The 27,028-nt window shown below is 46.0% G+C and overlaps 1 protein-coding gene across 1 annotated transcript in view; it reads right to left on the reverse strand.

Annotated features, from left to right (window-relative positions):
• Positions 1-2,795: 2,795 nt before the first annotated feature.
• fndc3a (fibronectin type III domain containing 3A) overlaps positions 2,796-27,028 on the reverse strand; it is a 66,764-nt gene continuing 42,531 nt past the window's right edge. The window contains exons 8-26 of the mRNA XM_079732109.1: positions 24,784-24,953; positions 24,355-24,414; positions 23,876-24,014; positions 22,229-22,282; positions 21,729-21,853; positions 20,969-21,143; positions 20,307-20,393; positions 14,433-14,571; positions 14,191-14,259; positions 12,751-12,869; positions 10,729-10,834; positions 9,569-9,744; positions 8,633-8,746; positions 7,788-7,937; positions 6,792-7,201; positions 6,184-6,396; positions 5,496-5,662; positions 4,808-4,932; positions 2,796-4,299 (exon numbers count right to left, since the gene is read on the reverse strand). Coding sequence (XP_079588235.1) covers positions 3,958-4,299; positions 4,808-4,932; positions 5,496-5,662; positions 6,184-6,396; positions 6,792-7,201; positions 7,788-7,937; positions 8,633-8,746; positions 9,569-9,744; positions 10,729-10,834; positions 12,751-12,869; positions 14,191-14,259; positions 14,433-14,571; positions 20,307-20,393; positions 20,969-21,143; positions 21,729-21,853; positions 22,229-22,282; positions 23,876-24,014; positions 24,355-24,414; positions 24,784-24,953 — 2,940 coding nt within the window. The 3' untranslated portion in view covers positions 2,796-3,957. The remainder of the gene's footprint in view (positions 4,300-4,807; positions 4,933-5,495; positions 5,663-6,183; positions 6,397-6,791; positions 7,202-7,787; positions 7,938-8,632; positions 8,747-9,568; positions 9,745-10,728; positions 10,835-12,750; positions 12,870-14,190; positions 14,260-14,432; positions 14,572-20,306; positions 20,394-20,968; positions 21,144-21,728; positions 21,854-22,228; positions 22,283-23,875; positions 24,015-24,354; positions 24,415-24,783; positions 24,954-27,028) is intronic.

Consider the following 27,028-nt stretch of genomic DNA (forward strand, 5'->3'; position numbering starts at 1 on the left):
ATCACTGATCCAATTGTTCATCCAAACAAGACTTTAATGTGTATTCAGAAGTTGTTGAGGAGCAGGTAGGAGCTAGGGTATTTTTCTCAATGGCCTAAATGTAGACTGCCGACATTAGGACTCAACCCTAAAACCTTTTTGCTTTTCAAACAACCTAACCGCTCGACTATCGTGCCCCTTATCCTTACCGTCATCCACAACATTATTATAACATTATCCATCTTCAACATCTCCATAATCTTCCATGTTCACAATCACTTTGGATAAAACCTTCTGCTAATTGATTAGTATAGTATGTTGCCTTTACGTAAAAAAAAAAAAAACATCATCAAAATAATACTAACTTTACACAGGGTAGAAAAGGAAGGGGGTTTACCTGTGGAGACAGAAGCTGTGCGTGGTGCTGGTGATGTCCTCTGCTGTGTGTGTCTGGGAGCACGTCGATTAAATGAAGAGGCTGGCAGAGACGGTCCTGTGTGCTGTGAAGCCACAGTCAAACAATGACGCGACCACCTCCTCCTTCTCCTCTTTCCCTTCCACGACCACCACCTCCTAATACTCCTCCTCCTGCAAGTCTGTGTGTGTGTGTGTGTGTGTGTGTGTGTGTGTGTGTGTGTGTGTGTGTGTGCGTGTGCGTGCCTACATGTGGGTGCCATGTAATTTTAAAATAATTACATTTCTAACCAAATGATGGTAGTGATGGATGGCAGGATTAGAATGGGAGCATCTCCTCCTCCAAGATTAGTTGAGGAGAGAATGCAGACTCGCTTTCAAGATAGTTAACATTAGGTTTAAATATGCCCAACATAAAAGGCCAAAATTTGATTAATTCGAAGCAAAGCTTTAAATCAGTCTTGATGGATGCCAATTATCCTTTACAAACAGCACAATTGATGTAATGGTTGTCAAGTTTATTAAAACTGGATCTCAATTAAAAGCCATTTTACAATAGCAGGCATAGCTTATTTGATTCAATCTCAATTTATCAACATTTCTCGTCTGCATGTAAGTGACTGTCAATGCTAGAAGTTTTAGAACCATTCTGCTCATACACAATAGCGTATATGAGCAGATTGTGTAGTTGATGACATTATTAATTCAACCAATGAATATGAATGGCTTTTATATAATACCAAGGATCGTCAGTCACATTGTAGAAGTAGCACATATTAACCGTGAAACCAACCTATCTCTTGAACAAACCACCTGAAAACATTCTTATAATACGACCATGTGAAAAATCAATACACCTTAACTCATACGGTGTGTTTGCATGTTTATTCATGTCAGATTAACAGTGGGTTTTTTTTGCTGTCGTTTGAGGGATGCATTCCCAAAGTGAACGATAACCAAATGGCAGTCAGTCTGCTGGCAACACATCCTTTATAATGGGTCTTCAAACAGTGAAACCTGCACCATGTAACTTAACTTCATTTAAAACTTAAATGTCTTGAACTTAAATGTTGCTCAAGATTAAAACCCGGCCATATGGAGTCAATTCTTTCCTCTATTTTAGAATGGACCTATCTTGAAACAAAGTCTGAACAAAACACAAGCAAATAAGCAGCCCTACGGGGGCAAAATTACTTTATGGCCTCATCTGGCTTCACATTGTGGGGGCCCCCAATATATATATATTATTATTATTATTATTATATTTGGGAAACAATGATTTGATCGTTATTAAATCTGAGAGAAATAAAGACACAGATAAATACAAAGAAAAACAAACAGACGATAAAGAATTATAAATCTTTTATTGTGCATGGATTCTTTGTAGATATCATGGCTATACAGATACATATCTATGATTATACTTTTTTCATCATAACCAACATCTTAAAGTGATATGTCTGGTAATATGTATAGTATAACAAATTTTCATTTTGGAATGTACGGTGTATGAGGTAACTGCAAACATTAAAATTACATAAAAATGGTCTTTTTTGTGCATATTTTATGATTTTCTTTTGTAGCGTTTTTGCTAATCTCTCCAGTCGAGGGCAGCGGACCCCGCGGTGAAGAGATGTTAAAATGGCACACGTTGCAATCACTATCAAAAATAGGAATTTGAATTCTTTAAAGGACAAAGAGAAGACATTTGCGAAATGCCTGAAAAGACCAAATCATGTAATTACCCCAAGACGTTTTTGCAAGGTACCTGTATATCATACGGACAGTGGCCTGCCCGCAACCCAACACTAGAACACAAGAACAGACTAGAGGACCGACGCAGCAGCGCTAGAGAACTTGTTTTACGAACACACAAACACGCAGAGAGAAAGAAGGCAAATTTAAATTCACGGGAAGTACATGAGATAACACGTTTTTGAATCTGCCGCCTTTGCGTTTCCACATTCCTGTTGTATTTTTCTCTGGAGAGTATTCACTTATATTACTTCAATATCATAAAAAAATATACTTCACACATATATATGACCAGATGGAAGAAATCAAGATAAAAAGAGAAGTAAAACATAGACCTAGGATTGAGAAGAAAATTATCTCATGATTATGAACTAATATCAAATTATGAACAAATTAATTCCTTAATATAGCTAATAAAAATTAAAGTGGAATAAAACACTCTTTTAGTGTTTTTCTAAAAATAAAAAAATAGGAACTAAGAAAAACAAATAGAAACAGCAGAACACGCTCCTATGCCGTCGTGTTGATGTGATTTATTTTCTGTTAGCTTTTTTCTTTTTTTATCATCCTGATTTTCCTCCCTCCGGAGCCTTGGAAAATGGCTGCCTCTCCAGACCCCCCCCCCCCCCCCCCCCCCGACACACCCTGTGGTACGGCGAGTTTAAAAACACCCAAAGCACAAGAAGGGCTCGCACAATCGCACAAGCGTGTTGGATTAAAAACGCGCCACAAGACCAAGTCACAGCCAAGTCAAAGGGTTGTCTTTTTTTCATTTTTTTTCTTACTAAGGTGCAAAATCAGCTAGCTGGGAAACCCCCAACTGAAAAGGAAAAATAAACCGAAGGTGAAAGCGTCCATTTTGTGTGCAGAACAACATGATTTCATAGTGAAGCAGCCGCATGTCCATAGCAACAAAGCTACAGTTCAACCATAAGACAGTAAAAAATAATCACAAGTAGTTGTGTTAGTTTGGTTTTTCCTATTTTTTTTTCTTCCTAATCTTTATAACCAGCATAATCCAGAATTTCCTCTGTCAAACTTTGTGTCTTGCTGTACAAAAATATACTAACATATCTTCCAGTCATTTTTGCATCCTTAGACATTCTGAACATCAAAAAGTTTGGAAAGTGCTAAATGAATGTTCTATAGCGCACACGACAATTTCAGGATTCATCACGTCTCTGTGTAACCGCGTTTTTCATCGCGGCGATAGGGAGAGGCAGGGAGTGAGGGGGGAGGGAGGTTGGTGGGGTGGGCGTTTGTGTCACCACTCTGAAAGCATCGGATTGCACCGCTTGGCGCAGACACTGGCCATGCTAGGTCCCTCCATAAACACACCGGCTACCAGAACACCTACATCCTCTTCTCCTACTGGAACTACGAAACAAACCAAAAAACAGAAACGCTTCTATACTGGACACAGAAATGCAAATATAAATAATAATAATAACTTCTATAAATATACGTTTATACAGATACTGTAATCAACAATTACATGAGTAAGAGTATCTACCCACTCCCCCCCCGCCCCACTCCCTCCTTCAGCCAATCACGGCTCTCTCGTGATCTTCTCTCCCGAAGACGGCCAATCGGAAAGGAGCTGAAACCGTCCCATCCTCTTTCTACTTCTTATGAATAATTAACCATGAGGGTAGGGTGTGGGGGGGGGGGGTGCGCAAAACAACTCAGATATCAAACAATCAACGATGAACTAACCGACAAAGAAAGTAAAGCTGTGACCGTCCGTTTATGTGTGTGTGTGTGTGTGTGTGTGTGTGTGAGCGAGAGGGGTCGGAGAGAGAAAAGTGCTTATTTGATGACAAAGTACTGGATGACGAACGCGATGAGGATGGCGATCACGGCGAACGCCATCAGCAGGAGGAAGGCGCACTGCTCGTCGCTGAGGCTGCGCCGCGGCCGCGCCGACTCCGTGCCGCCGGCCCGGAGCCCCGCCCCCGCCGCGCCCGGGCCGGCGCCGGCCCCGCCCCCCTGCGCCTCGCTGCGCGCGGGGGAGAGGGTGACCGTGGGGCTGTAGGGTCCGCTGAGCTCCGGGGCGTCCGCGCACTGCCGGATGGCGCACACCCGGAAGCGGTAGTCGCTGCTGGGCTGCAGGCTGTGCAGCACGTGGCTGGTGGAGGGGCCCTTGTAGGCCTGGGGGGGAGAGAGAGGGCAGAGTGTTGGGAAGGGGTCATGGCCTACATAGGGCGGCAGTAGCTCAGGAGGTAGAGCGGGGTTGGCTGGGGACCGCGAGGTTACTAATCCGATCCCCGGCTCCTCCTAGCTCGAGTGTCGAGGTGTTCCTGAGCGAGACACCTAACCCATACTGCCTCCGACGAGCTGGCTGTCGCCGGGCATGGCTGACACCGCCGTCGGTGTTTGAACGTGTGCATGAATGGATGAATATTAGGCAATATTGTAAAATGCTTTGGATAAAAAGCGCTATCTAAATGCAGTCCATTTACAAAGAAAACATAGAACAGAGAACCTATAAAAGGATGGCACACTTGCATGCTTCCGTCCCCAGAAGCCATCCTATGGATCAATGATCTTTATACGATGAGTCATTAAGGCCCAGCGGTGACTAATACAATGCACGCATACAACCCCCCATCCCCCTCTCGTGAATAAGACTAGCTAAACCGGGAGAAAAGCCTGTCACCTGTTTGAAGTCAGAGTTTCCCAGCATGCTTTGCAGGGTGTAAATGATTGGGTCTCCCTTCATGGGGGGCAGGGCCTCCCAAGAGACCTCACAGGCGTGGTCTTCAAGGTGCTCCACCCGGGGGGCTGAAGGAGAGAGCAGAGAGAGATATGTATTAGAGAGAGCGAGAGTAGAGACAGTATGGGCACTTATTAGTCGACTAAGCACTTTAATTAAATGACATTGATTGGCTGGCTGATTGACTTCAGCTTGAATAACAGCGTGTCTGCATAGATCCACGTCACGAGGAAAAGACACAACGCAGATCTTTCCGGAGCTGCCTTCATTTATACTTCTGTGTCACATCAACGTGTACACAAGGGGGCATTAAAGCGTTTCCGTTGCCAAATAGATGGACCGACAAAGGCAATCACATGGCCGAGTTCTTAGCTGCTAGAGTACAACGCTAGTGAAAGGTGCTTTGGTGGCCATTTGTTATTTTTATTCAAAACAAAATTTGATCATGGACGACTGAGTGCGAAAGCGAGGGAGACGGTGAGAGCAGGAGTGTATGACTAAGAGACCCAGGCAGAGTGAGAGTGAGAGTGAGAGAGAGAGAGAGAGAGAGTCAGGCAGGAAGAACTAAATAAAGTGTGAGAGAGCGCGATACACACCCCCAGACAAACAGAGTCAGAGAGAGAGACAATACCTTTGACAGGCGCTGGGGGGGAGCGGGGGGTGGTGAAGGTGTAAACATTGGAGAAGGGGCCCTGGCCCGCCTCGTTGAAGGCCTGGATGCGGAACGTGTACGAGGTAGACTCATTAAGCCTCTGGACCTTATGGGTGTGGCACGGCCCCTTGTACAGGGACACCAACCTGCAGGGGGACAGAGACATGGAGATGATCAGAAACTGAAACACAAGCAGATCAGGAAACGCATTAGAAACAATGGACGCATTCTTTTTGAGGTCAAAGACCTCAGTTTGCTTAAAAATGTTCTTGTAAAAGGAGCGGATCAGTTACAGTTTTCGCAAAAATGGATGCGTCAAACCCTCAGGTTTGAACGGATTGAATTTGTTTTCTGTTACCATTTCCTGTTAGCACCTGTTACCATTTGTAGGAAAATGCAGGACGGCTTGGAACATGCTTCTGGAAAAAGACTGCGGAAAACCAATTGGGAGGGAAGCACCAAAAGGCTACTGATGGTGATGCAGCAGAGCGGCTGGGTTCAACAAACAAAGAGGTTGGAGACAACCAAAAGTTTGCTCTCTCTAGAATTCTTAAATAATCCCCTTCGAAATAAACACAAACTGTGTGTGACACTCTGAGCAACAGAGTGGGGCCCCAGAGGCAGTGTCAGCGGCCCTGTGTGTCAGCGGCCCTGTGTTTGTACACACCGGCCGCTGCGGTCCTCCATCTGCAGCTGGTACTGGAGGGCGTCCGAGGCGCTGGCCTTGCCGGGCCCCTCGCCCCACTTGAGCCGCAGGGTCTGGTGGCTGAAGGCGGTGCACTCCAGGCGCGGTGGCGGCGGGGGGAGGGGCTTGGTCTTCAGCTTGAAGGGGTGGCTGAAGGGGCCCGCCCCCAGGCTGTTCAGGGCCTGGATCCGGATCCTGGACACATTAACACACACACACACACACACACACACACACACACACACACACACACACACACACACACACGTTAACACACGTTTGGGGACGATATCACAATACAGACCGCTTTTGGGGACGATAACGCAAACGATGGACACACATTGACATACTTGTATGGACGGTACACATTATGGCAGTCCATCGATTTCAATAGAACGTTATACACACACACACACCACACACACACACGCACGTAAAGAGGATAATATCCTCACAGTCACTCATGTTTAATCAGCTCTGGCTGCGAGGACAATATTAGTGGCCATGCATTTCATATTTCTATAACTAAAATATTGGGACACACACAAACAGACAGAGGAGGGGGGAGTCAGTGTGTGTGTTGGGCGTACCGGTAGCTGGTGTCGGGCTGCAGGTTCTGCAGGACGTGGCGGGTGACGGGGCCCACGGCCAGCGGCTGGCGCTCCCCCAGGTCGATCAGGTAGGACGTGATGGGGGCGCCGTGGTCGCACGGGGGCTCCCACCGCACGCCCAGGCACGTGGACGGCGAGTACCGCGTCACCCGCCGCGACGACACCGCCTCCTCGTCGTCGTCGTCGTCGTCATCATCCTCGTCTTCCTCCTCCTCCGGCTCCTCGTCGTCGTCCCCCTGGCGGGCTTTGCGTGCGTGCGCCGTCGCCTCGTAGGTGCGCATCTCCGACTCCTTGAGGGCGTGCACGTTGGTGACGGCGGCGGGCACCGAGCTGGGCGTCTGGCAGAGCACGGCGTCGCTGAAGGGGCCCACGCCCGCCACGTTCACCGCCTGGACGCAGACAGACACACACGAGTTACAGGTCTCCGCTGACAAAGATAAAACACGTGTGTAATGGATAGTAACAACCACAAGGGGGCAGTGTTGATGCGATTCACGATGCAGCGGCACCTTCTGTCCTGAGGGTGGCAGTCTCATTCTCTATATATGTACCATTCTTTTTTTTTTTGTAAAAAAAAAACCTGGCATTGACTTTTCTGTTTGGCCGCCAGATCAAAATTGCTTTGAGCTTCCAGAACTCTGGAAGAATTTCTACTTGGCCCAAGGTGTGGTGAGTCAGCAGCACCGGATTTGAGAATGAAAATCCACAGGCAAAGCAAAACTGACAACATAGAATTCATCGTTCCAAATAATAACTGCTGAAAACTGAAACCACACAGGTACACACAAACACCCCATCAGGAGTACACACACACACACACACACACACACACAGACAGACAGACAGACAGACAGACAGACAGACAGACAGACAGACAGACAGACAGACAGACAGACAGACAGACAGACAGACAGACAGACAGACAGACAGACAGACAGACAGACAGACAGACAGACAGAGGTTGTTTTCTCTCACCTGAACCCGGCAGAAGTAGTTGGTCGCGGGCAGCAGCCCCTTGACCTCGGTGCTGAGGGCGGGGCCAGAGTAGGACACCATCATGGTTCCCTCCGCGGCCCCCCACTCCACACGGTACTCCGTCACCGGGGCGCCGTTACCCAGCGGCACCTGAACACCCCCCACGGAGAACACAGCCATCAGCACTTTGTAACCGGACCCTGTACTCTGCGGGTCACCTGGTAATCACATGTATGTTTATTTATAGATTGAGGTTAGTTTTGTACTTTTTCTTTTACGAGATTCGTAGAATCTGAGATTGAGGAAGATCGTGGTCATGGTTTGGAAATTTCCTGTCATGGTCTGGGGAATCTATGTTAGTTTAGGTCATGGTTTGGTTACTTCGGGTCATGGTCTGGTAACAGTATGATAAATTAGGTCATGGTTTGTTATCTTGGTGATTTATGAAAATGCCTCAACATTGCCCCTGCTACTGTAAAGCCACGGTTTTAAACCCAACCCATGATAAATAAAGGGTTGTGATCCAGGCCCGCCAGACTCAGGCCAGGAGTCCTGGAAACCAGTCTAAACAGGATGGGGCCCAATACAAGAGCAAATAAAACATTCACTCGCAGATTTATCTGGTTGCCAGGATACTACTTCTGTGGCTTCTGCCTTTAAAAATGTCAACTTAAGAGCAAAGTGCTCGCAGGGAAAAAAATACATAATTAAGGTCATGGTTTGATAACTGTATGTTAATTTGGCTCTTGGTTCGGTAATGGCATGGTAATTGAAGTCATGGTTTGGCCATTGAAGGTGATTGCTTTGTAAAGGTAATGGAGGTGCCGGTAAGGTCGGGGTCTCACCTCCCAGCTGACCACCACACAGCTCGGGGACCTGCAGACAGTGCTGGGGGCCCTGCAGGGCTCTGGGGCCCCGGGACCTGTGGTCACCTCACAGCACTCCGACAAGGGGCCAAACTGGAGGGGGAACGACACACATTACACACACACACACACACACACACACACACACACACACCACACACACACACACACACACACACACACACACACACACACACACACACACACACACACACAATAAGCATAAGGAACAGGTATCACGTGGTCAACCATTCACCAACAGTGAAGGTTCTTCAGATTAAGGAGCAGGAAGGGTTAGGGCATCTTGCACAAGGATGCCTACAGGTAGACTGTGGATATTTGGGTTCGAACCCAGAACCTTTTGGCGGGAGTCAAAAAACAGAATCACCAGGCTAACGCATTAAATCCCTAACCCGGGAGTAAGAATGATGAAGTTAAAAGGTTCAGAGCCCTCCATCCATCTATAATTATTTACAGGGGATGACTAATGCACGATCAACAATTTGCTATACATGACTTCCATGCGCGGTGATGGCCGCGTGTGATGACCTAACAGCGCGTGGGCGCCTAGTCAGCGCCGATGACTAACTCGGAATCCCAAAGTGTTCAGAACATTACACAAAGAAACAACAACAACAACAACAACACAAAGCCCAACTCGGCGAGCTCGACTCTTCAGTCCGCCAAGCTCCGAGAGTCTTAGCTGGTTTTGTTTTGCCTGGCGGTCGGTGCTGGTGGTGTAGGTGGTGCGGCCGTCGTGGTTGCTCAGTTGTCATGGCAACAACGACGAGCAACGTGTGTGTGTGTGTGTGTGTGTGTGTGTGTGTGTGTGTGTGTGTGTGTGTGTGTGTGTGTGTGTGTGTGTGTGTGTGTGTGTGTGTGTGTGTGTGTGTGTGTGTGTGTGTGCGGCCTCACCCCGGCTCTGTTGGCGGCCTTCAGGCGGAAGCTGTAGGTCCGGCCGGGCAACAGGCTGCCCACGGTGCAGTCTAGCTCCGCCCCTTGGTACGCCTCCCGGCTGTCCTCCGCCTGCGGCCCGCTCACCTCCACGCTGTAGCAGGACACCGGGCAGCCGCCGTCCACCTGGGGAGGGCCTGGAGCGGGCGGGCGGGCGGGCGGGCGGGCAGGCAAACACACACACACACACACACACACACACACACACACACACACACACACACACACACACACACACACACACACACACACACACACACACACACACACACACACACGCACGTTAGCATAGCTTAGCATCACTGTTAAAGAATGTCTGGTATAGCGTTGTATCGTGTAGCGTAGCATCATGTGAAATAGTATACTACGGTGTAGTGTAGCATCATGTGGCATAGTGCACTATGTTCTAGCGTAGCATCGTGTGGCACAGTGCACTACGTCTTAGCGTAGCATCGTGTGGCACAGTGCACTATGGTGTAGCGTAGCATCATGTTGCATGGTATATTTTGGTATAGCGTAGCATCAGGTGCTATGGTGTTATATGGTGTTGTGTAGCATTATATGTGGAAGGGCGTACTTTGCTGTTGCATAGCATCATGTGGCATTGTGTACTTTGGTGTAGGGCAGCCTAGCAATAGCCCATAAATTATTCATTATTCAATGTAGGCCAGAAAATATGGTCAAAGAGTGCAAACACAGGGGCAGCGATGATCAAAGTTCATCGCAAATGCTCTCTGATTGGCTGATAAGGAATAGCAGTTGCAACAATGTGCTCCACAAAAGATGACGTTGTTGCTTAGGTTTAGGGTTACTTTGGTTGACAGTAGATATAAACAAACCAAATCAAACGCTAATATGAAGCCTGTAACTGATACTCAATTCCATTAGCCATTTCTCAGCCTATTCGCAATTTGGATAGCTAGGCTATACAATTCTTAGCTCATTGGATTGTATTTGTACTGCATTATCAATATTAGGATGAAGATCGTTTGTATGCACCAATTCATCTAGATACAGCTAGATAATTTGTCCATTTATCCTAACACAAAGGCATGGGGGAGAGAGCCATGGGGGACCAAGGTTCCTGCGCCCACGCCGGCCAGGGCTGGCGGCTGACTCACCCCAGCGCAGCTGCAGCTCTCTGGCCTTGGCCTTGCCCACCAGCCGGGGGGGTGGACAGGGCCCTGGGGGGACAGCGGGCGTCTGGACCTGCAGGGTCTCCGACAGCTGGCAACCACAACAACAACAACAAGACCCCAATTAAAGACATGAGAGCACAAACAAACAAATGACATAACTGTGTGCGTTGTTCTGTTCTCTGTGTTTGTGTCTGTGTGTTCTGTGTGAGCGCATGTGTGTTGTTCTGTGCGTGCGGGTTCTGTGTTTGCACCTGTGTGTTTTTTTGTGCGTGTGTTTATCAGTGTGTGCGCGCGTGTGTGTTCTGTGTGCGCGCATCTGTGTTCTGTGTGCGCGTGCGTGTGTGCTGTTCTGTGTGTGTGTTGTTCTGTGTGCGCGTGTTTCATTGAGCATGTCTGTGTGGCGCTTGTGCTCGTGTCCGTCTCCTCCACTCGGTCTCTCCGTCTCTCCCTCTCTCCCCTGTCTCTCCCTCTCCCGTTTCTCCCTCGTCTCTCCCTCTCCCCCGTTTCTCCCCCATTTCTCCCTCGTCCCTCCCTCTCCCCCGTTTCTCCCTCGTCTCTCCCTCTCCCCCATCCCTCCCTCTCCCCCGTCCCTCCCTCTCCCCCGTTTCTCCCTCGTCTCTCCCTCGTCTCTCCCCCTTCCCCCCGTCTCTCCCTCTCCCCCGTCTCTCTACGGTGCGTCCGCGCTTGTCGCTAAGCGTTAAAACACGAGAGCCCGACCACGACTCTCTCTGGGAAAGCGCAACGGGAACATATGTGACCGGCGCGCCGCTCCGCCGGAGATAAATAAATAAAACTAAATGGCAGACTCTCTGCCTCTCTGGCAGAGGAATCAGCGTGCATGTGCGCGCTCAGTCACGTTGAGAACACCATGAGTCACCTCCCCCCTCCCCTCCCCACCCTCCCCACCCATACTCCGCCCTGAATAAGAACGCACCCGCGATACACGCCAGACACTAATGAGCGACGGCCACAAAAAAATCTTGCACTAATTTGACTAAATTGGCGTCCGCCTCGTGCCATGCCGAGGGTTAATCGAACAGCACGTTTCGCCTTTTTTTCATCTGGTGTACGCTTATGCGCCAGGAAGTGTTGCGAAAAAAAACAAAAACAACTGCTGCCGTCTCTCAAGAACTCCGGCTGAATGGGAATTTCCGGTTTTTTCCAAAAAGGAAAAAAAGAGGACAACCATCATCTCTAGGAATAGAGCACATATCAGGATTGAAGTCACGTTGAGTTTGTCAGAGTCACCCGGTGGTGGTGGTGGTGGTGGTGGTGGGAGGGGGGGGGTGGATGAGGCTCGAGACAGGCCCTGGGAGAGCGTGAATGCCGCCGGGAGCGCGTTTGTGAGACTTCGTTAGCGCTGCTTTTGCCCCACACTCCGGGATGACGCGGCCTGCTCTGCAGCGGTGCGGTGAGCCCCCCCCCGGCTCGCTGGCGGTGGGTGCGGCGGTACGATTGTAAACACGACACGAGTGCGTGGGGAGGATGAGCGGGAGAAAGTCACAGGAAGTCCTCTTGTTGGTCTTGACTGGGGTTCGATCTGTGCTCACTGATATCACGATGCGAGCACGCTTGTAGGAGACAGTGTACATTTGTTTATCCGTGTGTACGAACGTTTGTATTTGTGTATCTGTCTGTCTGCGTGCATGCACACTATGTGCGTCTGTGTGCGTGTTCCTCTACATCGTCAGTGGGGCGGGCTGTATGCATTCGTCAGTGTAACTTTGTGTATCCAACTGAGTGCTTGCACTCTATTTGCATGTGCTTGTGCGCTCATCTTTGTGTATCCACCTCAAGCACGGCTGAACACACACGTTGCATGTATACAAGTGTGTTTGCACGAGTAGGTGCGCACCCCTGTGTCTGCACCTGTGTGTCTGTGTTTGAATGCCAGCGTGTTCATGTTGGTGCGTACCCGTGTGTACCCGTGTGTGTGTGTGTGTGTGTGTGTGTGTGTGTGCGCGTGTCCCTGCGAGTTAGGGTGTGTGTGAGATTATGACTCACCAGGCTCTGGCCCCCCTCGCTCATGCAGTAGATCCTGCTCTGGTAAGAGCAGCCGGGCTTCAGACCCTCACACACGTACTCCAGGGCCGGCCCCGTGTACACCAGCTCCCAGGAGACCCCTGCACGGTGAGGAGGTGAGACGCTTAGTCCAGAGACGGCTAGGGGTTGGACAGTTCATACTGAGCTAGGTCATTAAGGGGCAAGTAGGGGTAAGACAGGGAATACAGCACCAGGTAGGGGTTAGACAGTTCATACTGAGCTAGGTCATTAAGGGACAAGTAGGGGTAAGACAGGGAATACAGCACCAGGTAGGGGTTAGACAGTTCATACTGAGCTAGGTCATTAAGGGGCAAGTAGGGGTAAGACAGGGAATACAGCACCAGGTAGGGGTTAGACAGTTCATACTGAGCTAGGTCATTAAGGGACAAGTAGGGGTAAGACAGGGAATACAGCACCAGGTAGGGGTTAGACAGTTCATACTGAGCTAGGTCATTAAGGGACAAGTAGGGGTAAGACAGGGAATACAGCACCAGGCAGGGGTTGGACAGTTCATACTGAGCTAGGTCATTAAGGAACAGGTAGGGGTAAGACAGGGAATACAGGGCCAGGTAGGGGTTAGACAGTTCATACTGAGCTAGGTCATTAAGGGACAAGTAGGGGTAAGACAGGGAATACAGCACCAGGCAGGGGTTGGACAATACTGAGACAGGGAGGGGGTCAACAGTTAAAACTGAGACAGGTGAGGGTTAGAAAGGGGCAGGTCGAGTTGGACAGTGGATACAGACTCGGGATGCTAGCACCAAAAATGTACAGACAAACACAAGGTCCAAAACGAGTACTAGAGTAGTCCTTTTGTATGAGTTTTTTTGGAGTCCCCCGGGCAGGTAAACACCGCTAGCCACACTTGGATACTAGCCATACTGGTATATATCTGTTGATCCAATATCTGTTGACTTACAACAAAGAACTTTCAAACTGAATAAAATGCTATTGATATATGATTGCTTTTTCTAATCCACCACCCCAGCAGCGCTATGCTGCTATACATTTCACTTTCACTTTTGATGTCAGGACCTTCCTGGCAACAGCCCTTATTCCAAAGCTTGTGAAATATATAACTCCACCTAGCCTGGCTGGCTGCTAAACGTTGGCGAACTAACCTATTGTATATAGCCTCTCAACAACAATGCATGACTTTGCTTTTGAACACGTAATGATATATCCTGCTTCAAAACGTTGCCAAAATTACATAAACATATTATCAGAAAAATGGCAAAAAAATACAATTCTTCTTTCTTTTTATTTCTAATTAGCTTCATGTTAATACGTTTGCACCCCTAATAGAGACAGGTAGGTTTTAGACATTGCATTTAGACACTGGTAGGGGTTGGATAGTGACTAACGATGGGATATGGGATAGATGTGGTTCTGGAAACGTACCGCTCAAACCCTCGGACCGCTCAACCACGTATTTAGTGACTTCTGATCCACCGTTGTCTTTGGGAGGTTCTGTTGAATAAAAATATTTTCATATTCACACACAGGGTATACAACAGAAATACACCAACTACCTTGTGTCAGCTAGCAGGGGTACTCATTAAAAGCAAGTGTACGCAGTGAACAGAACACAACCATTATGAACTCTGAGTGCAGCTTAGGGCTGGGTCGGGAACCAGGCTTACCCCAGGCCATCTTGAAGCTGTTGGGTAGCACACGGCCCCTGATGAGGGGTCTGCAGGGGCAGCCGGGCCGGTCTGGACTGGTGGTGAACTCTGCCACGTGACTAGGGTTGCTCTTCCCCTCCGTGTTGTATGCTGCCACCTGCAGGCAGACAGAGGAACAACCATCTGTCAGAAATATACCACTGGGTCTGAGTGGTCTGGAATGGTCGGCCACTGCTTGCTTCGGCTTGACGGGCAGGGAGTGTGTGTGTAGATGAGGCAAAGAGCGTGTGGGTTTGGGTGTGTGTAATAGAGAAGGTGTGTGTTTGTGTCTGTGTGCAAGTAAGAGTGTGAATGAATCAGAGGCAGAGAGAGTCAATTAGTATCTAGACTACTGTGTGGATGTGTGAAAGTGCGTTTGCATGTCTGCGTGTGTGAGCATGTTAATGTGTGTTTGTGTGATATTTGTAGTTGTGTGTTGGTGTGTATGTGTACGTGACATGTGTGTGTGTGTGTGTGTGAGTATACAAATATCTATGTGCAAGTCTGTTTACGTGTGTGTGGATCTGTGTATGCATATGTACGGGTAATTCTATGCTTCTGTGGGTGTGTCGGTGTAGATGTGTGGTGGGTGTGTGTGCGTATGTGGTGGGGGGGACGGTGAACATAAAGGTCATAGATAACAAACTCTGACTGAACACCGACATGGAGGGTAATGAAGGGATCCGAGAGACCCTCTCTCCATATAATTACCCATCGCAAATAGACATATCCAATAGAATGTGTCATCCATACGTTGCCCCCGGATACACAGCGACACCAGCCAATAGATGACGGGTGCCCTGAATGACATTTGCATCCCAGAGAGCAGGATCTGTTCCTGAATACATATCTCTCATTAGGGTTGGGCAGTGTAAGATTTTTCAAACAGGTTTGATAATTAGTCAGACGCCAAATCGCACCAGGATATTGAGCTTCAGCACAAGATGGCGCGCTTCCAAAAGGCAGTTAAACAGTTAAACATGAGTTCTGCGTGCCCGTCACACACTAGACTAAATCCTGAATTTAGAATAGAACCTACAAACAAAGGATAGATGACGATAAATGTAACTTTAGGTATTTCAGTGGTTGTTAAGGCGGCGACACACCGGGCCCGTTTCGCGTCGGTAAATGAAGTTGTGCTATTAATCTGGCCGACTTGATTAACCCAAATGGGAAGTACACACCTACTTGATTACAGCCAACGCCGTATGTTCTGCGCTTCAGATGTAATGTCTCCAAAACAACAGGCGGCACTAATCTGTACTGTGGTCCAAAAAAAACGAAAACCGGAAATACCAGGTCCTCTCTCTAGACCAAAACACAGAGCACGCTGTCATCACCAGTCACTGTTGTCAAACGATGGATGATGTTGATACAAAGATACTGGCCTTATCAGTTCTTGCGCTTTTTATTTTGGAAGAAGTAAGTCGTAAGCGAAAAATAAGGAGAAAGATTAGACGCACTAAGTGTGTGAAGCTGTGGATACAACGGCGAGCAGAACAAGGGGCATATCCAAATTTAGTTTGTCGTTTTATAGTTTTATATTTATTTTTATTTAACATTTATAGTTTATGTTTGTCTGGTATGTTTACCATCCTCATTTCCGGGCTTCACTTATTCGCTAGTCAAGCTGCTAGCCCTCCACCAATCAGAATGGTAAAAGACTGAACGACTCTAGTGGCCGATTACACATGTTGAATCGGCTGGAAAGAACGCCGACGTGGCCGATTTCACCCTACACACCAAAGAGACTCGTGTCACCGAATTCTCAAGTCTCACCGACGCAGATTTTCGGCCCTGTGTTTCGCCACCTTAACACAACGATTTTGCCAACCCAGTACACCACACATCAACCAAATCATTTGCCAACAACCCAGACCTGATTCTCAAAACCGAAACTCGCAATTTAGATCTTGAACTTAAAATCATGACTTTAGTGTAAACCAGCATGGCAGACAGTAGCAATGCTGTGATAGCTATGTAAGCTTTTAAACATGTTTGTTTCTGGCAACCTGAACTACTACAAAACTATGGACAAAGTCATGGAGATGGCCTGAAAATGGACTATACATATTACAGCGAGAGCTGGGCTCCTCCATTTCACAAATCCATCCACTTTTGCTTTGTTTGCCATGGCGTCTGTTGTAATTACTAGTTAGAATGGTTTTTTTTGTCCTTTGTAGGATTTTGGTGAACAGATCAGTTCTAGGATATGATTTATTGATAACATTTATGAAATCCCTATCGATAAGCATTGACAACAGATATGTCCAGGTTGTTTTGAGCCAGTTGAAATGTGACATTGAAATTGCGACTTTAGTATACCAGGTCTTCATAATGAAGTTTGCCAGTACAGCCGGTTTGCATTCAGTTAAACCAGTATAAGCTCACACACTGGACCTGTAGAACCAGACAATGCCCAACCCTATCAGATGAAAAATACACAAGAATACAGTACGTTTACACTAACATTTACAACTCATTCTTACAAATACCCAGTATTACACTACTCATACTGAACCACGAGAGCAAACTGAACCACAAGGCTGACCGAACCACGGGAGCTAACTGAACCACGAGAGCTAACTGAACAAGCAGAGCTAACTGAACAACGAGAGCTAACTGGACCACAAGGCTGACCGAACCATGAGAGCTAACTGAACCACGAGAGCTAACTAAGCCACGAGAGCTAACTGAGCCACGAGAGCTAACTGAACCACGAGAGCTAACTCAACCACCAGAGCTAACTGAACCACGAAAGCTAACTGAACCACGAAAGCTAACTGAACCACGAGAGATAACTGAGCCACGAGAGCTTACTGAATCACTTGAGTTTACTGACCACTAGCTCTAAGAGAAGCACTAGAGCTAACAGAACGACTAGAGCTAACCGAAAACTAAAGCAATGAAATATTTAGCCGAGGCACAATGCAGTTCTTTGGAGGCTTATGGTACTTTAGTGAGGTGTGTACTGCTGTGTGAGTGTAGCATGTGTAATGTGACAGCAATGAAGATTGTACTGTGTACTTTAGTGTGTACTGTAGTGTGTACTCTGAATACAGCTGTGTTTACTTTGCCTCCGACAAAACTGGCAGAACATTCACTGTATTTACACTGTGCAAGTCAAGGTTTAAGCAAATATGTAAAGATGTGTGCTGAAATGGGATCTACAGGGACATACATTTGATTCGAGTTTTACTACTGCAGTAAGATACTGAAAAAACACTTTATTGTTACATTAATATTTAACAAACGATGACTCCAGAGAACTGCAGCAGTAAGGCTATTGTCCCCTTAAAGGTAAAGCACTGCAGAAGATAGAAATGGACAGAAAGGGGAAAGTAGAGAGGCAGAGACAATTAGGGAAAGAGAGAGCGAGAGACAAAATGGGAGAGAAATTTAGAGAAGTAAATTGAGCTGGCAGGAGCGTGAGAGCAAGAGTCACACTTACACGTTCCCATCCGTGATCTGACTGGTTGTGTGATAGTGGTCATAAAGCAAGAATACATCTGAAACCAAACCACTAGACATAATCAGACAAGTGAGACATTGCCGTGTTTTTTGATGAGAGTCCACACCGCACTCTACTACTTAGTCTCTCGGAGGGAATATACTGGACTCCAACAGGATCATTCAACTGCATTCCTGTGTCATCATTACGAAGGATTTATCATATTGTAAAACCTAACAACCTTGACAGTGGTGGGGAGATCGATTGCCATGGAAGCTCCCACACAACCTGACTGTCAGACTTGGTTACCTCTTTCATTTACACACAGCAAATAACAGACTGCAAAGAAACGCAGGGGGATAACCTGATGCCTTTACTCTGAAATTATCGACTGCAACTTGAAACTAGAAAATGCATTTCCTGCAGAAAATGCGGTGAGTGCTGTAGTACAAAGTGAGGTTGAAAATATTTTTTAATAAAGCCACATAGATTAAGACATAAAGAAACATTAAACGGCTTAAATGAAGTGAAGGGATTTGAACAAAAGTTCAAAAGTCGAAATGGAGTTAACAATAAGCACACCATTTAAGAAAAAGTAAATGGTTGGAAACAAATAAAGTGACTGAATGAAAAGCGTAAAGGATTGCTAAAAATGCAGAAATGTAAAAGGTCAAATGTATTGCCCTGCCCTGCCGGTGTGTGTGTGTGTGTGTGTGTGTGTGTGTGTGTGTGTGTGTGTGTGTGTGTGTGTGTGTGTGTGTGTGTGTGTGTGTGTGTGTGTGTGTGTGTGTGTGTGTGTGTGTGTGTGTGTGTGTGTCTTTCAGAGAATAGCGAGCCGGTGCGTGATTAAAAGTAGCTCAATAGAGTGGGGGAAAAACAGCCCAATCTGGCAACACTGCCTGAAAGTCCTAAAAAAGTAGCCCAATCCAGCAAGAAAAACCGCCCAATCTGGCAACACTGCTGAACGTCGTCACACTCCAGCGTCAACGTAAATCAATTTGACCAACTGAAAACAAAGCCGGTATGAAACTAAAACTGTGATTCTGAATAAAGTTTAAATTATATCGAAATTCGTTTGGATATTATTGAAGATGCAAATGTGTAGATTTGTTTAATGGTTTGAATGATGGTAAACGTTTGAAATTTGACTGAGTTACGATGTCTTAGTCATTTTAGTGTCAGAATGGGCAGATGGCTTCAATGGGACCAACTGTAGAATATGACGGTTTGAAACTAAAACTGTGATTCTGAGGAAAGTTTAAATTATATCAAAATTCCGTTTGGATATTATTGAAGATACAAGTGTGTAGATTTGTTAAATGGTTTGAACGAAGATAAACGGTTGAAAATTGATTTAGTTACGTCTTAAACAGTTTGAAGTACCAGTCGGTACCAGACTCCCATGTTAAAAAAAAGATGATATTTTTGAAGTAGAATATCTTAAAAAGTATAAAATATTTAAAAAATCTGAAAAGAATAGCGCGATTCCAAGCTATTCTGAATATTTTAAAATTTGAATGGAATCTAGGTGAAAAATTGAGGATGGAGATAGGAGAATAAGAAAGAAAGAAAGAAAGAATAAAACTTATGAAGAACAATAGTTGAGCGCTGCATGCAGCACTCACCTAATTAATGCTGCAGCACCTGCTGTCCCTGCTCGGTTGCGAAATAAACGTAATCCACAATTACACATAATGTATAATAGTCATTTAATTAAACTTTATGGAAAGCTATTGTTGCTGAAATACAGCCTAGGATATTCAACAGTTGGCTGCCGATGACAGTTGACCATTTAGTACCACTATGTACGACTATCAAGTCATCTAGCGGACGCTTATATTCAATGCGACTTACAGTGCATTTCAGATGCATGAATGAGCAAGGTAAAGGTTAGTGCGTTTTGTGCCAGGATGCTTACAGAGATTGCAGACATTTGGGATAGAGGCTGGGAGTCAAACGCTCATTACCCATCTCTTCCTGTGCAGTGCATGTGTCATGGCATAGCTTCCAGGCACCCACATCAAAATATGTGAATCCATTCAGAAAAAACATTCAGACGCAAAGTGCAAATTATGAATAATTCCTCTCTTCCCCTGACTAGGAAGCGTAAGAGGCGTGCTGCATTACCTTCCACCCTGGAGCCCCCCTCCCACCGAAGCCCTGCTGCCAACCCAGCCAAGAGGATGAGTCACTGGGTCGCTCCAGCACCACCACCCCTCCACCACCCACCCAGAACACAGCCAGGCCAAAGCCTTAATTAAGACTGCAGATTACTTAGCTAGGCTTGACACACCCACACACACACACACACACACACACACACACACACACACACACACACACACACACCGAAGGAAGCGCTTACACCAGCACTCGCTGGTCAGCCCAGAGGAAGCACTCACCCTGAACTTGTAGTTGGTGCTGCGATGCAGGTTCTTGACGGTGCAGGACAGGTCCTCTCCGTCATAGCTGGGCTGGAAGCCATAGCCCTGGGGAGTCATAACCAGACACCAGACATTTAAAGTCTCATTTGACGGGAGTGTTTCCAATGCACTGAAAGAAACTACAAGTTGCTGAATGTAGAAAGACATGAAAATACAGCTAGAAACAGCCACACACAGACAGACTGACGCACGGATATGCAACAAGGTGTAGAAAATGTAACTGATGCTAAGCTACATTTTTGGCCAACAGGTGGGAAAAATATACCTGATTTACGCTGGAAGACTGTCTTTGGTTTGTTCATGGTTATTCATTAATAATTCTTTCCGATTTTAGTAGCTTGGGTATATCATTGTCACTGTGGAATTTCATGACAATAAAGCAATTATCATTTCTTTGGACGGAGACGGATGGACACAAACACCTTAACCCTTTACCAGACACTCGTACCCAAAAGGTATATATTTGTATTTTGTTTCCAATACAAGCATTAAATGAGCAGGTAGGGTCAGGGCATCTTGGATGCTCAGTGGCGGTCTCCTTGGATTATCAGGGAAGTAGACCGCCATCCCACCAGCCACGGGGCCCTAGGATAGCCTCTGGGGGTCTGCGGGGGTCTTACCGAGCCCTCCTCCTCCATCTCCAGGACGTAGGAGACGTCGTCCTCCTTGGGGGAGGTACTGGGCCGCTGCCACTGCAGGCAGAGCCATGTGACCCCCGCCTTCACCAGCTCGGGGGGCAGGGGGGGGCAGGGCACACTGCAGGAGGTGAACAGGTCCACCACCTCGCTGTACTCACTGGGAGAGGGACGGGGGCGCCGAGAGAAGAGAGAATGCTTAGTATTTGACATTAATTGATTGTAATGTATGTTAATAAACTTACCAAGGAAGAATGGTATTTTTATATTCTACTACTTAGTATTTATTCCATGGCTGCTTTGGCAATGTAAATCTTTTTACGCCAAAAACACTATTTTGAATTTCAATTGATAGAGAGAGAGCGAAAGCGAGAGGAAGAGCGAGAGAGACCGAGAGGAAGGGCGAGAGAGAGAGGGATAGACCGAGGAGGTGGGTGAGGGAGGGAGGGAGGAAGGGAGAGAAAGAAAAATACAGACAAAGAGAAAGAGAGGTGTGGGTGGCAAAGAGAGAGACCCTGTACACCAAGGACAGAGAGAGAGGGTTAGATAAACTGGAGGCAATGAGCATCATAGATAATGTAGTGAGAGAATAGATCAGGGAGGCAATGAGATCTGAATGCACTGCAAGGACATGAGATGTCACTGGTGAGACAGACAGGGGCTTTCGCCAAAGCCCTGAGCTGTGATTGGTCGGACAGAGGGTATTGGCTGTAGCCTGGAGCGGTGATTGGTCATTGTCGCCTACCTGGTGCCCATGTCGTTCTTGGCGGCGAGGCGGAATGAGTATCGAGAGGCGGGAGAGAGCTTGGTGACGCGGTACTGCTTCTGGAGCCCGTAGTAGCACTGTTCGTACACGCCTGTGTCTTTACCCTGTGGAGCAAGCAGCACAACAGCCTCAAAAGCCTTCCTCATTTACATTTGTGTTAACTATAATTCTCTCGGCTGCTGTGACGCCTGAATTTTCCTGCAGATAAATAAAAGGGGTCACATAAATCGTATCTAATTTCAAGGAAAAGAGGCAATTACGATTATCACAGAACCTGAATCTATATGAATTTATGAATTGATGTATGTTGATAAGAATCTGGCACCGAACCCAAACTCTAAAGTCAAATATTTGAACCTTAACAAAAAGGTATGATATGTGTCGATACGTGGCCCCTTGTTTACATAGGAAAACTGATAGGAAACACACTAAATGTTAAATAATTAAGACTCATTGATTCAAGTTGAAATTAACATTACCTCATCCCACTGGAGAATGTAGTTCTGGATTTTGGAACCGTTGTCACATGGCGCCTGTGAACAAACAAATGTGATTGGAAAGTGAACTGGCTGAAAAGTAACATTCAATATTGTGGCCCAAAATGTACCGATTAGTTTGTGTTTTTCTTTCTGATTTTGTCTGTGATAGTTTGCAAATAAAGCTGTTGTGCGTCATTTTGTTTTACTGAATAAAATTGATGGATGTTTTAATTTGTGTAAATCAAAACCAGATTTTACACTAAACGGTATTAGTTTTCTCTTTTGTAATTCTAAATTAAACTGCCAATCAATCACTGCTCGCTATGACAACAACGAGAGATGGGGACATTATTGGACCAAGCCTTTACCTGGCAGTTATGCAACTTTGACGAAGTCTCTGGAGGTTAAGTGCCTTGCTGAAGGTCTCTCCCTTATTTTATCCTCAAACAGTCTGGGAACTTCAGCTCAACACCCTTCAACTAGCCTGCCTCTAACCTTGAGCGTTTTGACTTACTAAAAGACAAAAACAGGCCTAGACTGCAGAATAGTAATTTCTTTGTCAAGGGTGTCACAATGTTTTTGTAAACCCAGCTTTGATGCATTTATTGCATGAGTTGTGTTAATTTGAAGCATTCACGCACCAAGTTAGTGTGTGAAGAGAGCCATTAATAATGTTGGACGAGACGAAAATAGCCACGTCAGACATTGCTTCGCTATGTTCCAGCCGATGACTCAGTTTGTTGTTGTAGCAGAAATAACTCAAGCTAAATATGCATCAGCCCCTCCCCCATATTGTGACATCATTATTTAGCCTGGCCTGGTTTGTTAATGTAAGGGAAGGTAGATGTAAACACAGTAGTGATTTATGCCTTTCACACATTTCTCGGCCAAGGATTACTGTAGCATATGTTTACTTGTGTCTGGAGAGCCGTGATACAGACAATCACTATACTTTGTATTCATCTCAATTATATATTATTACTATTCACAGCTAAAAATAGAAAGACAGATGGATGTTCATATGAGATGTAGACCGACAGAAGGAAAGATGAATAGAAAGATGGATGACTTATATACAGAGATATCTCTATAGACAGACACATATACGAAGATGTATAGAAGGATGAATGACGTTTATAGAGCTACTGCTATAGACAGACAGCTATATAGACAGAAGGATGACGTACAGAGCTACCTATAGACAGACAGAAGGATGACGTAAAGAGCTACCTCTATAGACAGACTATATATATAAAGAAAGATGAGGTATAGATCTAGCTCTATAGACAGACGATATATAGACAGAAGGATGACATACAGAGCTTCCCCTATATACAGACGATATAGAGAAAGAAGGATGACATACAGAGCTTCCTCTATAGACAGAAGGATGATATACAGAGCTACACTTATAGACAGACCATATATAGACAGAAGGATGACGTACAGAGCTACCTCTATAGACAGAAGGATGACATACAGAGCTACCCTTATAGAAAGACCATATATAGACAGAAGGATGACATACAGAGCTACCTCTATAGACAGAAGGATGATATACAGAGCTACCCCTATAGACAGACCATATATAGACAGAAGGATGACGTACAGAGCTACCGCTATAGACATTTAGCATGAATAGACTACCTTCCACTGAAGGACGAGAGCACTCTTGGTCCCGCTGGCCTTCCTGGGGGCGTTGGGGGGCTCTGGCTCACAGGTGAGTGTGGTGAAGGCGACCGACTCTGAGGGGCCACCGTGGACACACTTACACACAGCCTGGACCCTGGGGGGGGGGAGAGGTTAGACAGGAGCTCCCCTCTGGAGCCGTTCCGTGATTGAGCTGTCACCTTAAACTATAATCTTTATCCAACTTTGTCCAACTTTGTTTAGGGGTTATTTTAGCAATTTAACAATCGCATACATTAAAATGTAGCATTAGCATTTTTATATTTATCAGTTTGGATCAGATACCAAACTAGAAGATGATTATATGGAATAAGTTTCAAATACATTTTAGTTATGCATTTGTTTTATTGTTAAAATAACACCCTGAATAAAGATGATATGGTTTAAAGCAAAAATTATAACTAAAACAAATGTAATCCTGGAGTGAAGACACCTACCTGACATAGTAGTCTGTTGCTGGTCGGAGGTCCTCTAAAGTTGCACTTAGTTCTTCACCACTGAATCAAAAACAAAATTGAGGAGAAGATAAAACATCATTAGATACAGTTCAGAATGTAAATCCATCTCTCTTCCATTTTGGCTACCCAAGTGAGCTAATTTCCTGCACCTCTTAATTGAGCTTAAGATGCCTAATATCTATCCTCTTAAAATTTGTTTGGGATTTAGTCATTTAGTACCAGTCACTTTTATCAAAAGCGCCATACAGTGCAATCAGATACAGGTAAGGAGCGGGTAGGCGTAAGGATACCTACAGGTAGATAATGGACATAAGGGATCAAACACAGTACCTAGCCACTACACTATCCCTTATCTCCCCAGTTTAAAAGTTGAACTCCCATTGACCCCGTGTCTCTGTTCCCACTCACCTGTAGGTAGTGTTGTACTTCCCGTCTTTGCCACTGAACGAAATGGACACCTCGTAGTTGATTGGCTCTGGAAGGCTTGGCACCTCCTCCACACCTCCTTCCTGGCTATCAGGTGTCCTGGTAGGGGCGCTCCAGCTCAGCACCGCCCCCCTGGCCTGGATGTCTGTCACCTGGGGTTAACATTGAACATTGAAAAACACTGGGGTCAGCACCACAGACCACGGAACCAACCGGGGGCACAACCGTATCCTAGGATTATATGAGCAGGTTTCAGAGGGAAAAATGAAAACCAAAAAAAAATAATTTAGCTATTTTATAGAATCATGATAAAAATTACCGCTGCTGATGAAATTTATATAAGAAATAGAATCCTACAACACAACGATAATTACATTAATTAAGTTAATCAGTTCAGAGGAAAGTATTTGTGGTATGGTAAGGATGAAGGGGTACTTGGGGCACTTGGGGCCATGGGGGTACATGTTATTAGTCAGACTGAGAGGGACTGGATGAAGGTAGGGGATGCTGCAAGCATAAGCCATATTTCATTGCAAAAACTGTTTGGTTAAATGGCTCGAGGTGCCCAAGATATCAAACCAAAGTCTATAAACCACAGGGTGTTCTCTTGCTGACATTTAGATCAACCAACAGAGTTTTCAATCAATATAATGTATATTCCACTCCATTCTGTTTTTCCTGCAATAAAAGCATCCTCATGCATTCAGCCTGAAGCATGACATGCGAGGCCCGAATCTTATATCCTCCACTGAAGTCTGGCATCTACCAATACCGGAGCACTTTAATGAAACTCTGGCCTGTTTAAATTGAGATCTACAAAAATAAACGAATCGAACTTGCACTAGAACATGGGGCCTGTTCACCGTGCTTGTGAGGGTAACATTTACCTGACATATAAATGTAGTCAATTACCAGACGCTTTAATCCCAAGACATTTACAAGTGAGGCCAAGAACAATCAAGCCATTCAATCAAAATGGAGCGTAGCTTCATAGTCCCGGTGAACAGATCGAGGCGCTCTGCAGCGTGTACGTCTGCGCCCGCCTTATCTCCCCCTCCCCCGCCCCGCCCCTGCGGAGCGGTCGGTGAGACAGAGCCTCTTCTCAGTGTTTGCCTCTTTGAAGCAGAGTCCCTCTGTGTAATCAGAGCCGCTCCATCGATGCTGCCCATCACCTTTCTCAGGGACCGGTTCTCGCTGCCTTTCAGCAGCAGCAGCAACAGCAGCTCAGAGCTGCGTGACGCATCCCGTCTTTAAGGTGAAGGACATCATGTGTGTGGTTTATTTCCCAAACCCTGGGGGCCGTCACAGCGATCTCATGGTTGGTGCTTTGCTCTCCTGCCGTTAAGTTTTGAGCCATACTGTATCACACAGTGCGAATGACAGGATTATACGTTTGTAATTCCTGATTATCCTGATTGCTCTAAATGTTAAACAAGGAGTGGGTTATAGTTGTTCAAGGCTCCAACTAATGGTTCTTTTCAATATTAATTAATCACATAATCTATTGATTATTAAGGGGCTAATCAAATGTGGACTGAGAAGCCTGTTGTGGCCGTAACTGTGATAAAGGGTTGTGCAAATAAAATGGATTTGAGTCATAAATTCATGCATTAATCATTTAGCATGTGCATCATGAATATTGGCAAATGCTCATCACAAGTTACCGGAATTTCTTGCTTTATAAATCTTTAAAAGCAGCTGGCATAAACCCCTGTTGAGGATGGAATTCTAAAGTATGAAACTGAGAAAAGCAACCAAGGATTTGCATTTGTGAAACCCAGAGCAGCAGGTGTCCAGCAAAAGCATGGTAATGGATGCTTATTAGTCAGCTATTAAAATTGAATTACTCATCTGTCAACCCAAATAATGGATCAACCAACTTATCTCTTGTTAACATGAGGAGTTGATCATTAGATTCCCCCCCTTCAACCTGACCTTTTTGGACGACACGGTTCCAATCGGTCAATATCAATAAAAAAAATGTCCCCAGGACATCATCCACAGTGTTGTTTGGCATACATAACAGTATGGGACAAATACAGACATTCCATATTTGGACTGATATCAAAACGTGGCGGTGCCTCCCGGGACACGATCCCAGCAGAGCCCGAAGCAGACCAGCGATGAGAACCAGGGATGTCTAAGGTTCTCCAGCACCAGGGTCCTAATGCGACATGATCACATGCTGTGGATAGCGTCCAATGGCACACCAGAGTCGATAAAACCA

Source organism: Pollachius pollachius, assembly GCF_949987615.1.
Source record: "Pollachius pollachius genome assembly, chromosome: 3".
Taxonomy (NCBI): Eukaryota; Metazoa; Chordata; class Actinopteri; order Gadiformes; family Gadidae; genus Pollachius; species Pollachius pollachius.